We start from the raw sequence: 13,386 nt of genomic DNA, 5'->3' as shown, positions 1-13,386 counted from the left end.
TATTTTAAAAAGTTTTTTAATGTTTATTTTTGAGAGACAGAGACAGAGAGAGACCATGAGTGGGGTAGGGACAGAGAGTGAGGGAGACACAGAATCCGAAGCAGGCTCCAGGCTCCGAAGGCCAGAGCCTGATGTAGGGCTAGAACCCATGAATAGTTCTTCCCCTTCTCTCACCTTCCTTCTTCGGATTCCTTTCCTCCTCCATTTTCTGAAGTGTAGACATTTTTCACAATTTAGGTCCAAACTCTCTGTTCTTCTCACACCACACACTTCCCTTACAGACCTGATACATCCCCAGGGTGACCAAAAGCAGCACTCAAAATCTGAGTCTAGAGCCCCTACCTCTAATATGACCTCCTGGATCTTACTGCTAAGTGTTTTTCTCTTGGAAAACTCACCTCAAACTCACCAGCATCTCTAGGCCATTTCTGTCTCTCTCAATAGAACCACATTCTCCCATGATGCAGTTTCAAAACAGAAGTTAACTCTGCTCTATTTCCCCCTTCGTCCAACCAAAGACTTAGATGGCCCCAATTCCTATCCATTTCTTCTTTCCTACTGTGTTTACATGTAGACTTTTTCTTTCTTCCTAGTGAATTTGACCATTCTTAAAAGAATTGATTATTTCTTCTCCATGTCTCTGATAGCATCCAGCACAGTATACTGGATAAAACAGTGAGTTATTCAATAAATAATGTTATAGAAGGTACCTTACAACCATTCTGTGGGAGCCTGAAAAGCCATGGAGTGATAATGGATCTTGCCTGGGATATAACCAATGCCAGACATTGAGTCATGGACCACCAGGGCACTAAAGATCCCTCATTCTCACCTCCTGCATTTTGGGGGGGGCTAACCTAACTACTCACCCCTATTTACACCAACATGACCACTCATAAACTTGGGAGACCTTTGGGATGAGGGTGATTCAGGTCAGCACTCTGGCAGTCTGCCCAGGTGATAGAAAAGTGAAATTGGGTGAGGAAGGAGAATTCCAGAAAACAGGCTTTTATCAAGTCCTCACAATCAAGTTCACAGCAGAGAAACTGAAATGAGAGATGCATTTTCCCATTCTCCCGTGCAAAATACAAATGAAAATACTTGTGCAGTCCCAAATATAGTTTCCACTCTAAACCAAAACCCTCCAATCCTATAGTATTTAACAAAGAGAAAAGTGGTTGTGACAAAAGTCATCCTAGGGAACAGCCAGTCACCAATCAAAAGCGAGACTGAAATGAGACATCTAGTTCAGAATCAAAATACTGCCATGAAAAGCCTCTTTTCCCAGACACAGGAGCTCATGCACCTCCTTTGGCAACATGTACTTGCTGACTCCTGCCAAACATTTTCACTGAAATTGGAGCAACTGACAGTAAAGGGAACCATAACCAACTCTTTGGGTTCATCATGTTATAAAAAGAGAGCGAAGAGAAAATGTGGTTGGTTTTATTTGACTCATGTCCACCTAACTTCCATTGTTCACTTCTGCTTAGCGTCCCAGAGCACTATTCCAAGCCCAAGCTGAAATTACATTTCTGGGTTAATAACAAGCACAGGAAAATAAATCACGTCTGCCCTAGGAGTGAACCCAAACCAAGAGCTGCCAGAGAGGAATTTGTGAGTTGAGTTTAGAGGCAACTTTAATTCTGAAGGAAATGAACCTTTAAAAAGAAATCCAAATAACAAACCATGTAGACAAAACATTAATCTACACGGCATTAATTAATTTGGGGGCCTTCTAAAACTTTTTTTTTCCTTAAGTAGCTATCTGCCAGAGCAGAACTTCTCTCATAAGATACCTTGGGGCCAAACACAGTAAGAGTGAAGACACTTGTGCTCAGGCTTCATCAAGTCCTTAGGTGTATTTCCATTTCCTACTCAGACTTCTCTCTACAACAAAATTATTATAAAAAAGAAAACTGTTTGCCCAACCTCAACACCAGTTTCTTTCTTCCACCTGGGCTTTAGTTCATCCAGAAGAGTAGTAGCTTTTGAAGGTACAAACTGATACTACTCTAGTATAGTATGGCCATGTCAGGTGAAAAGTCCAGATCAGAACACAGTTCTGTCCAAAACTAATGTGGAAATCACACCAGAACAAGGCCAACATGCTTTCTTCTAATGAGGCCAACCCAGACACCACTGACAGAGGGCTACACATCTATCTTCCTGTCGCCCCGGATCAGAGAGGGTGCTCCAACACAGTAGCAGCACTGGTGAGACCTACAGAACATCTTCACACCAGAGCGGTGCTGTCCAACAGGAGTGTCATGAGACACAGATCTAATTTAAAATGTTCTGGTAGCACTTTTAAAAAAATGGAAAAAAGAAACCTATGAAATCAACTTTAATATCATATTTTATCTAATTCAATATATCCCAAACACCATCATTTTGGTATCTAACCAATACTTAAAACATTATTAGTGAGACATTTTACTTTTATTTTGCAGGCTAAGTTTTCAAAATCAGGTATTTAGGGGCACCTGGGTGGCTCAGTCAGTGAAGCATCTGACTTCAGCTCAGGTCATGATCTGGCAGTTCACAAGTTCAAGCCCAGTGTCAGGCTCTGTGCTGACAGCTCAGAGCCTGGAGCCTGCTTTGGATTCTGTATCTTCTTCTCTCTCTCTCTCTGCCCCTCCCCCACTCACCTCTGTCTCTCTCTCAAAAATAAACAAACTATTAAAAGAATTCAAAGTCAGGTATTTTACAGCTGTGGCACATCTCAATTCAACTTGTCACACTTCAGATACTTAACAGCAAAATATGGTTAATAATGACCATATCAAACAACATGGATCTAGAATGTTCTGTATGAAAAGTGCAATTTATAGTTGTAATTTACAATTACATTTAAATGTAATTTAATTACATGATAAATGAAAGGCTCACAAAGTTTTTCACTGAGCCATTTATTCTCCTAATACCCCAGTAAAGTAACTAAGAGGTATTAGCTCCATGGATAGCAAATAAAGCCTTCTAAAGAAAAGGAAGCTGACTCATTTATCCCAAATTAAACCATGAAAAGACTTGGAAAACATATCTGGTCATTTTGAAGCCCAGAACTTCCTACAAAAGACCAAACCTTCTACATCTGTGCATTTATAAAACAACATAGTACCTATCAGGCTCCTTTCATCAGAAACTAATATGTTAACAACACTGGAATTAAAATTAAAAAAACATAATTTTTAAAATGTGGCAAATTTACAAATCTCCTTTATTTCAAAGTGATACCTAGTTTCTTCAGCTATGTAATCCCATCCATTTTTTTTTTTAGTTTATTTATTTTGAAAGAGATAAATGTGCATATGCAGGATAGGGAGAGAAATTCAAAGCAGGCTCCACACTGTCAGTGCAGAGCATGACACAGGGCTCAAACTCAAAAATCATGAGATCCGGACCTGAGTCAAAATCAAGAGTCAGATGCTTAATCGACTGAGCCACCCAGGCGCCCCTAAACCCATCCATTCTTTTTCAGATACCTAGCAATTTCATTTTCTCTCCTAGTAGATTACTCCAACCCTTCTTTTCTATTGTGTCAAAAGCCAGATCAAACAGTGCATGCTTCACCTGTACAGCTGCAAATTGTAGAAGAGTTCTGAACAAAGGTGCAATAAGGCTCTTGAATATAGTGAAAAAATCATCAGACTGAATATAAAACACTCAATATTGACTTCTAATTTCAAAGTAACCAGGGAAATTTCTAAAATGGAAAAAAATCAAAGAATAAATCATTTTCTAAAATAATAAAACTATAACTTAACTTCATCTATTAAAAAGTCTCGGGGCGCCTGGGGTGGCTCAGTCAGCTGAGCATCCTACTTGAGCTCGGGTCATGATCTCGTGGTTCATGAGTGAGAGCCCGTGTTGGGTTCTGTGCTAAGAGCCTAGAGACTGCTTCAAATTTTGTCTCCCTCTCTCTCTGCCCCTCCCCTACTCACATTCTGTCTCTTTCAAAAATAAATAAAAACATTAAAATAAATTTTTAATAGGTAAAATAAAAAGACTCAAAATCCTTAAAAAAATTAAAAAAGACAATCCATAGAGTCAATTTGTATAGGAAAAAAGACCACAGGTTTGAGCACAGACTTGGAGTTTGACAAGTCTGGATTCAAACCCTAACCTAACCACTATGTGCCTTGAATGAACTATTTAACCCTTCTAAATATCCATAATTATATTTAATAAACACTCCCCCAATACAGTTATCGCAAAGGTCACACAAAATAAAACACTGTAATTAGCACAGTATTTGGTTCCTAACAAACATTAGTTAACTCCCAGCCCCCAATCCCACTAATTTCTTTAATTCGTATAAAGCAGAAAATACAAATCTGAATTTATAGCTCTGATATCAATAGAAATAGGAACCCTATGACCCCTAGTTGTTTTTGTTTTTTTTTAATTCTCAGAATGAGATGAGGGCTGGGCTGAACACCTCAGCTGTATGCTACTGAGAACAAAGGTCTGTAAAGAGCTCTAACAAGTGGTGCCCTCAACAAGAGTTCAGTCACCTCACAACTCGCTTTCTCCCTCACCTCAGGCCTTTAGTAACGCCAATATGAATGTGGTGTGCATTATCACCGATGAATGTATGGGGTAGTAAGGGAACCCAGAGAAAGTTCCCTGAAGGATGAGGCCACTCGACCTGAACCAGGCGGGCAAAACTGGTGAGGACTACAGAAAGGAGTGGAGAAGGGACATGTGTAGAAAAGGAACCGTGTGGTAGACGTGGGGAACGGGATGCAGCTCTTGTTGCAGGGGTATGAAGTGCTGCTGGCTGCATCAGAGGACTGCAGAAGCGAACAGGGCTGTGGCCAGGAGGGAATTCATATAACAGAGGAAGGACCCTAGACCCAACTCTGTCTGTGATGAGGACAGCAAACAACAAGGCTGCCACTGGAAATCAAAGAATCGGCATGAGTGAGAAAGAGGAAGGAAACCTATGGTGGGAAACTGAAGCCTGAGAGGCACTTTAAACGACAGCAGATCAAAAGAATAAATGCTGCCACATTGAACTTATCAGCATTTCTGCCATCCTTTCTAAAAAAAAAAAAAAAAATGCAAACACACATGGAGAAAGAAATACCCTATAAAGGATGTTCACATAAAGAGGTACTTCTTAAAAATCCTGGGGTATGAAATTTTGATAAAATATCATTATACTGGCAGAGTTTCCCCAAGATTGCACCTTCTTAATTAATATCAAAGCAGAAAACTGAGTGCAGTATCAAAGAAAAATCAGCAATGAAATCACCATATCATTTAATCTTTACTGGCATCAGAAGCCTTAGTACCTAATACAACAAAGAGCCTGTCTCCCATAGGGCAAGGAGAGATTAGCATGGGGTCAAGTTCCTAACAAGCATCTCATCCTGTCTAATACCACTCTAAGGATCATTTAAAAGAGAAAAATTTTAATCTTTCCAATTACTGTCATGTAATGAGCTTCACAGTAATTTTTTTGAATTGAAAAAAATGGCCTCTGAAAAAAAATCTATTGGAGAAATGACAAGAGCTAAAGAGAAGAGAGAATATGACAGAAAGAACAGAGGGTGAGAAGGAGGTCCTAGGACCAAGACACCAAGAAGAAATTCCAGGGGAAGTCCAATACTAGGGAATCCCAGTAGAAAAGTCTTAAAAAGAACAGTTTGGGGATTAAAAGCAGAAATGTGTGCCCTTCCAGGAAATCATATTATTAAAGTTTTATAACCTTTTAAACTTGTTCTATTCAAAGTGTACAGCTCTAAAGAGTACTCTAAATAATTAGCTGCTACAGATAAGGGAAAACAATTTGGAGACTCTAATGAACACCAGGTAGTAATGGCGCCAATCCAACATTAAGACTTCCTTGCTGGGCAAAATCTCTCCCTGGTGTGGACTTTCTTCCTTAGAACATTAGCTTATTCTTGGGTTTCCACATTAAATCATCAAGTTCTCTCAAAAAGGCTCAGTTCTTAGTCACTTAATCAACTCTTAATTGTTTCCACTTTCAGTTAGATAAACAGATGTAAACAGAAATTAGAACCAAATGTCTGCATAAAATCACTTGACTTTCAAAAATAAGTGGAAAATCTGCCTGAGACAACATCAGACACTTCCAAGAGGCTGTTAAATTAAGAAAAACTACTCTTCTAATGTCAGAGGCTGAAAAATCTATCATATGTGCAAAAAGGGATACAAAAAAGGGGGAAAAATTAGAAACTTAGATGGGTGTCATAAAAATAATGTCATCAAAAGTACCTGCCCAACCTTTTGCATAATTATAGGACATGACAATAAGATGAGATCGACTTCTGTCCATGAATAAGCTCTGAACTCTTGTAGTCTGTGTAAGTTATTTTCACTTTTTAGTTGGAAGAAGGAAGAGTATTTCAATAGCCTTTTCATACAATTATGATTATTCTTTGACACTACACCAAAACTTAACAAGTTGTGGGTTCTTTCCCAGCTTTACTGAGATACACTTGACATATAACATTGTATAAGTTTAAAGTATACAATGTAATGATCTGTTATATGAATGAGTTAACACATCCATCACTTCAGATAGTAACCATTTGTTTGTAAGTGTCTTAAGAACATTTATATTTTCATAGTTAATTATGTTCTTTTCCTCTCAAATACTTATTAAGTATCTGCTACATTCCTGGCAATGTGCTGCTTTTCCCTCAGAGTCTGTCTGTCATGCTCTTCTCTCATACCTGCCATAGCACCTCAGCGCGGTGCTGAGTTCAGAGCAGCTGCCCAATAAATACCTGTAAAAAGATTTGTCTTGAAATGAACACAACAGGAGAACATACGGGGTTAGCACTCTACCCAATGATGTAGCACAGAGACCCCTGCAAAAGATGCTCACTTCAGTGCCAGCCCGCCTCTGGTTACCAATCCACGCCCCCTTCTGACTGAGTCTCTACAGTGCACATACCTGTCCACTGAGGGGGGCAGCGGCAGTTGTAGGTGTTAACCCCATCCACACAAACCCCTCCATTCTGACACTTGTGGTTAGGGCAGTCATCAATATTCCGCTCACAGGTGATCCCTTCGAAACCTGGTTAGACAAGAACAAGAGAAAACAATGAATTCTCACATAGAAGCGATCAGCTCCTCCACAGAACACAGCCCTTAAAAACGACCTACTTCATTATTTCAGTTCAGGAGCCGGCAGCTGGTCAGCTATGTATCTGCTCACCATACAGGGCTCACCAAACAAAAAAATCCCCCAATCTTCTGTCTTCTCTTACCTCAAGAATAGCTAGACAGTTCAAGTGACTCATTATGCCAATGACATGCCTTCACAGTTACCTCACAAGTATTTCAAAGTATTTCTATGAAATAAAATTCCAGTGAAGATAAATGTCTATTTGGATAACTAGTCACTGGTTCTTAAAAAAACAAAAAAGGTGTGTGAGGGGGGCAGTAGATTTTCTCCAGCTCCATGCTAGATTAATGGGGAGAACAGACAAAAGATCATCTAATTAAATTTAAATTCATTTACTTTTTTCTTGGGGTGTTTGCTTATTAGGAAAACTAGGCAGGGGTGAAGAACATAAGAAAAATATTGAGCTCACAGTCTGAAGAAAGGGGTCAAGTTCCAATCTCGCTACCCACAAGCTATTTAATACATGGTAAATTACAAACTGAATTTGCTTCCTCATCTGTTAAAAAAAAAAAAAGCTTCCTCATCTGATTCCACCTGCACAATCTGCCTTCCCACACTGTTATATGTCCCATATCATGAGTATACTGCAGATCTAAAAAGCTATCCGAAAATGGGATGGCATTATTACTAACTAAACTTACCAGCCTTTCAAATTCTTCATCCTGCTCTCCACATTTATAGCATTATCTCCTTTCTCTTGATTTTTCCCTTTTATAAGTAAAACTAGCACACCAAACTTCATCCTAACTACCCACAGTGTGTTTCTCTGTAATTTATATATTGAGCTTTTTCCTTTCTTTCTCCTTGCTGCCAAATACCTTAGCTATTAAAATAGAAGACTACCAGCTTTAAAATTGAATGTTCAACTGAGCAGTCAGTGTCCTGTTTGAAACATAGTATGACTAACTACTTGGCCTCTTTGAAATGTCCCTTAAGGTTCCTCTCTCTCACTCAAAACACGTATTAGGTCTTAAACTAGGCACTGGGGATACAGCTGTGAGTAAAAGAAACAGAATGTCCCTGCTTCTGGGTTATTTACAGCCTCATGAGTGGGACAGACATCTGAATAAAGTGCAATCATGTAAATGGGTATAAACCAAGTGGCAAAAAAAAATTACCAAGGGACAAAAGAAATTACTTCATAGAATATGGGGATAATTGAAAGATTGACTAAAGAAAATTCTATTCCTCCAGGCATTTGGTACTCAGTCCATTCTAGCAGATAAATCACTAAGTAAACTTGAGAAAGACTTGGAAAATTTTTATAGACTTCAATTTTTAAAAATTTATATTACTCACATCTGTTTAATCATATGAAAGTCTTACAAATGAATTAAGTCAGATAATGCTGGTTTAAGCCTAATTAAGATAAAGTTAGGGCAAATCTGCCAATCCACCAAGTCGCAGTGTCTGAACAAGAACCGAGGTCTTTGCTCCTACTCCAGCATTCTTAACAGAAACATTCTTTAGAAAAGTTAAAGATGCAGTTTTAGAATGTGGGAGGGAAGTAGGGCTCCTGGCCCACCACTGTTAGAACCTGTGTGGTTCCGTGGTATTCTAGAACTGGCAATGGTTATCCTCCCTCTAACTTGACCTCTCTGGTGACTAAGACTAATATGGTTGACTATAGTGTCAGAGAGGTGAGAAAGCCCTTGTAGTCAAACTATTAGGGATTGAAACTATGACCCTGAATTTATATTAGGCAGTGCTACAACTAACTGAATTCAACCACGGACTAAGAAAGCAGAAGTATTCAGCAAACCACAACATAAAAGAAATAAAATGTTTTCTGACTATTTTCAAGGTAGTTCTTCCCTGTCAAACATTAAGTAAGTAAGAAGGCAGGTTGGTGAGAGTTAATTCATAATTAGAACACGGCCTCTGGGGCCAAACTGCTTAAGTTCAACTTTCAGCCTTTCCATGCAATAGGTGAGTGAACATGGGTAAGATAACTTGAACTTTCTTTCCTCCCTGGGGGAAGTAACAGGACCTATTTCCAAGGGTTTCTATAAAGAGTAAAGGAGTTAGATATATATTGCACTTAATTCAGTAAGTGGTGCTGAGACAACAATATCTACAGGCAAAAGAATAAACTGGACCCCTTCCCCATACCAACTCAAACCCTTAAGAGTTAAAGCTGTATGACTCTCAAAAGAAAACATAGGAGTGAATCTCTGTAACTCAGGCTAGTCAAAGCTTTCTTAAATATGACTAACAGCACAAGCAACAAAAGAAAAAATAGAGTTTGGAGCTCACCAAAATTAAAAACTTTTGAGCTTCAACAGATACCATCAAGAAAGTGAAAAGACAGACCACAGAATGAGAGAAAGTATTTGTGAATCATGTATCTGATAAGACACTTGTATCTAGGATATATAAAGAATTCTTACAGCAACACTAAAAATGCAATATAAATAATATAATAATAAAAAGGCAAATAGCCCATTATAGAATGGGTAAAGGACCTAAACAGACGTTTCTCCAAGATGATATACAAATGGCCAATGAGCACATGAAAAGATGCTTAACATCACAAGCCATCAAAAAAATGCCTATCACAGTGAGGTATCACCAAAGGATGTCTATAATAAAAAAGACAGACAATAATAAGTGTTACTGACAGACTGTAACAACCTCATATTCTGCTGGTTGGAATAGAAAATAGTGCAGCCACTTTGGAATAGTCTGGCAATTTTGGAAAAGTTTAAACAGAGTAACCATATCGCCCAACAAGTCCTCTCTTAAGTATAGACCCAAGAGGAATAAAAATATATGTCCACATAAAAACTTGTACAAGAATGTTCATAGTGGCATTATTCATAATAGTCAAAAAAGCCAAAGCCACCCAAATGTCAATTAATGGATAAATAAAATGTGGTGAAGCACTGAGTAATGTATAGAATTGTTGAGTGAATGTTTCACACCTGAAACTAATACAACATTGTATGTTAATTATACTTCAATTTTTAAAAAGTGGGAAACAATGTGGAAAATCTGTGCAAGAGAAAATTTTTCAGCCATGAATGGAATGAAGTACTGATACCTCCTGTAACATGAATGTACTCTGAGAACATCATGAAAACATTAGGTGAAAGAGGCCAAGCACACAATTATCACATATGAAATGTCTAGAACACACAAATGATAGAGACAAAGTAGATTAGGAGTTGCCTAGTGCTGGGGGAGAATTAGGGGCCAATGCAATGTGAGTGCTAATGGTACAGGGTTTCTTTTGTTGGAGTGATAAAGATGTTCTAAACTTGTAGTGAAGGTTACACATCTGTGAACACAATGAAAACCACCCAATTGTACACTGTAAGAGTAAATTATAGGGTATACAAATTACATCTCAATAAAGCTATTATATTAGGGGGAAAGCACTTAAAACAGTGCTTGATGTTTAATAAGTGATCGACACATATTAATACTATTATATATGAATAGAATCAAAGCAGTCCTTAGAACTTATCTACTCTAATCCTCTTAGGTTACACAAGAAGACGTTGGGGGCCACATGGCTGACTTATCCAAGTTTATATGGCCAACAGGTAGGAGTCAGTACTGAACCAGTTTCAATCAGTATGCCGTTTGGGACCCCAGAGTTCCCTTACAAAAATGTGAAAAACTGACCTAAGGTTAAAAGTTCCCATGTCTGAGAAAACTCAAGCCAAATTATTCTCCTTTAGAGTTAAGACAGGATTTATGCTTCAAAAATAGAGATGCAGACCTCTTTTTAGAAACAGCTAGCAAATTCCTGTAAGAAAGTCTACCCAAGGAGGGGAGGCAGTGGTAAGGCTTCCATGAATAAGTTACAGTACAATCACATCTTAAAAATATATTTTAAGGTTTTAAGGGAAAGGGAAACAGACAAGTCTCCAGACCTGTGGGTGGGATGGGTGTAACAGGCTTACAAAGAGGCTCACATGACCGTACTAAAAGGAGTCTACTGCTTAAAGCCAATTCACATCCTTAAAAGGCCAAAAGGAGAGAAATTAAACTTAGAAGGAACATTTTAAGACTGTGCTGTTATAAAGCCGTGGCCCACGGAACTGATAAATGATGACCGTGAGGGTGGGGAGCTGAAAAGAATCTTTTGAACTCATCATCCCACACAAAGAACAGGATCTCTCAAGAAAGAATCCATATCTTTCCACTTTCAGACCCTGGGACGTGTGAGGGTGGAAAGGCTTGTGGAGAGCAGGAAGAAGAGGAGGAGATGACACAACTAGCCTTCTCTCAGGGCAGGCTAAAAGTCCTCAGGGACAGCTTCAGTCCACTGGGATGAGAGAGTGAGGAAAATAACAGCTATACCTGGACAAAGGCAAAAACAGCTATAGAGCTACTTTCTCCCCAAGCCCCCAAAAAGAAATCTGTCACAAAGGCAAACTGGTCCCATCTCTGTCCAGTTGGTTTTCTTGGAATGCATCTTCCATTCTCCGAATGGGCCCAAGTAAGCTTGCTGACCCTCATGACCAGCCCATGCATATGCCCCAACCTCACCACCCACCCAGGCTGCTGCTCCAACACCCCACCTTGATTTCTCCCTAATGATCTCCACTCTTCTAACTTCATCACCAAAAAAGTCAGAGAAATTAATAAGGTGATTTGAGAGAAATAAATTCAGTATACATATCTAATTTTTTTAAATTATGGAATACAAGAATTCTATCACATTGAATTCAGTCATTTGCAAAATATTCATTAGGTCTCAGTTTTGTGCTAGGCACAAATAAGTTGAGTACTGGGAGGAAGAGTTAAAATGAGAGTGTCTACTGGGAAAGAGGAACAAATAATCAGTCTGATAAGTGCTGTGCTGGAGGTATATGGGTTGCAAAAGACCTTAGGAAAGTCTTTAATCCCTCTAAGGACTGGGAACATAGAAAGCATTTCAATGAAATAGGAGCCTTTGACCCAGCATAAAGATGTGTTTTATATAAAAAGGTGGGGTGGGCAGGGAGAAGAAGATGATAGAAAGCTGAGGAGATAGTATGGTCCAAACCACTGAATACAGAAGAATAGGAAAGACTTCCAGGAACATCAACTAAAACTGGCACTAAAATAATTCACCCTGGAAAGTGGTATGATCATTTCTGCATCTGCTCCAGAGAAACCTGCCAAAGTATAATTAGTACAATACCCAAGAGAAAGTCACATGCCCCTACGTATGACAATGCAAGAGGGAATTAATTCTAACAGTTTTAAGCTCAGCAAGAACAGAACAAGAACAAAAACCACAAAATGTGCTTAAGCTTTATTTTAATGATATAGGGATATCACATATAATCAGCCTGTGAAGTTCTGAGGTAGTTTATAAAGAATAAACCTCCGTTGTTTGGAGTAGACAGATCAGACAGCTTTTCATGAAATTTTTTAAAAATCATAGAGGAATAGAGAGGTGTGGGAGAGAAAGAAAAAGGGAAACTACATTGAGGACTGGCCAACCCAACTGTGAATTCACAAGGCACAGCCAAGAGGTCCAAACAACCCACTGTTCTCTAATTACCTGTGCTACTTCTCAAAACCAGCCTAACTCATTCTTTCCCCACCAACTGGTCCTAACCCAAAATATTGGGAATCAATGATTCAATCACTTATTTTCTATTTTGCTCTTATGTTAAAATTATTCTGGCTAAGTGCCCCTCCTAGGGCTTCTCCTAAAGACTTACTTAATGGTGGCCCATGAAGGATCTGGGTTATTAATAGTTGATCATCCAAGGAGAAGACGAAACACAATTTCTTGGTTTGATTCTATTAGTTAGTTACCACTTGAATATATTCCTTTTCTCTTCCCTCTGTGGAGAAACACTTCTTCCTCTGTCACATAAAAGGAGTTGTTTTTGCAGTTTTAATTCCCTCTCCATTAGTCTTACAATAATACTAAAATACTAAACGCATATTCCTCAACCATAAAAAGGAATTAAATCTTGTTATTTGTGACAAGATGGATGGAGCTAGATGGTTGTATGTGCTAAGTGTAATAAGTCAGACAGAGAATGACCAAAACCATATCATTTCACTTATATGTGGAACTTAAAAAACAAAATAAACAGACTCTTAAATACAGACAACAAACTGGTAGTTGCCAGAAAGAAAGTGGGGGTGGAGGGTGGGCAAAGTAGGTGAAAGGGATGAAGAGGGACAAACTTCCAGTAATTAAATAAACCATGTCGTGGAGGTGAAAAGTACAGCACAGGGAACACAGCCTGCAATACTGTCACTCT

The 13,386-nt window shown here is 38.7% G+C and overlaps 1 protein-coding gene across 3 annotated transcripts in view; it reads right to left on the bottom strand.

Moving 5' to 3' along the window:
* NOTCH2 (notch receptor 2) overlaps positions 1–13,386 on the bottom strand; it is a 155,107-nt gene that overhangs the window by 63,052 nt on the left and 78,669 nt on the right. For all 3 annotated transcript variants that reach the window (XM_029948357.1, XM_029948358.1, XM_029948359.1), the window contains exon 5: positions 6,932–7,054. In XM_029948357.1, coding sequence (XP_029804217.1) covers positions 6,932–7,054 — 123 coding nt within the window. The remainder of the gene's footprint in view (positions 1–6,931; positions 7,055–13,386) is intronic.

Source organism: Suricata suricatta, chromosome 8 (assembly GCF_006229205.1).
Source record: "Suricata suricatta isolate VVHF042 chromosome 8, meerkat_22Aug2017_6uvM2_HiC, whole genome shotgun sequence".
Taxonomy (NCBI): Eukaryota; Metazoa; Chordata; class Mammalia; order Carnivora; family Herpestidae; genus Suricata; species Suricata suricatta.
The sequence above is the reverse complement of the archived record's forward strand: the minus strand, read 5'-3'. Positions and strand labels throughout refer to the sequence as shown.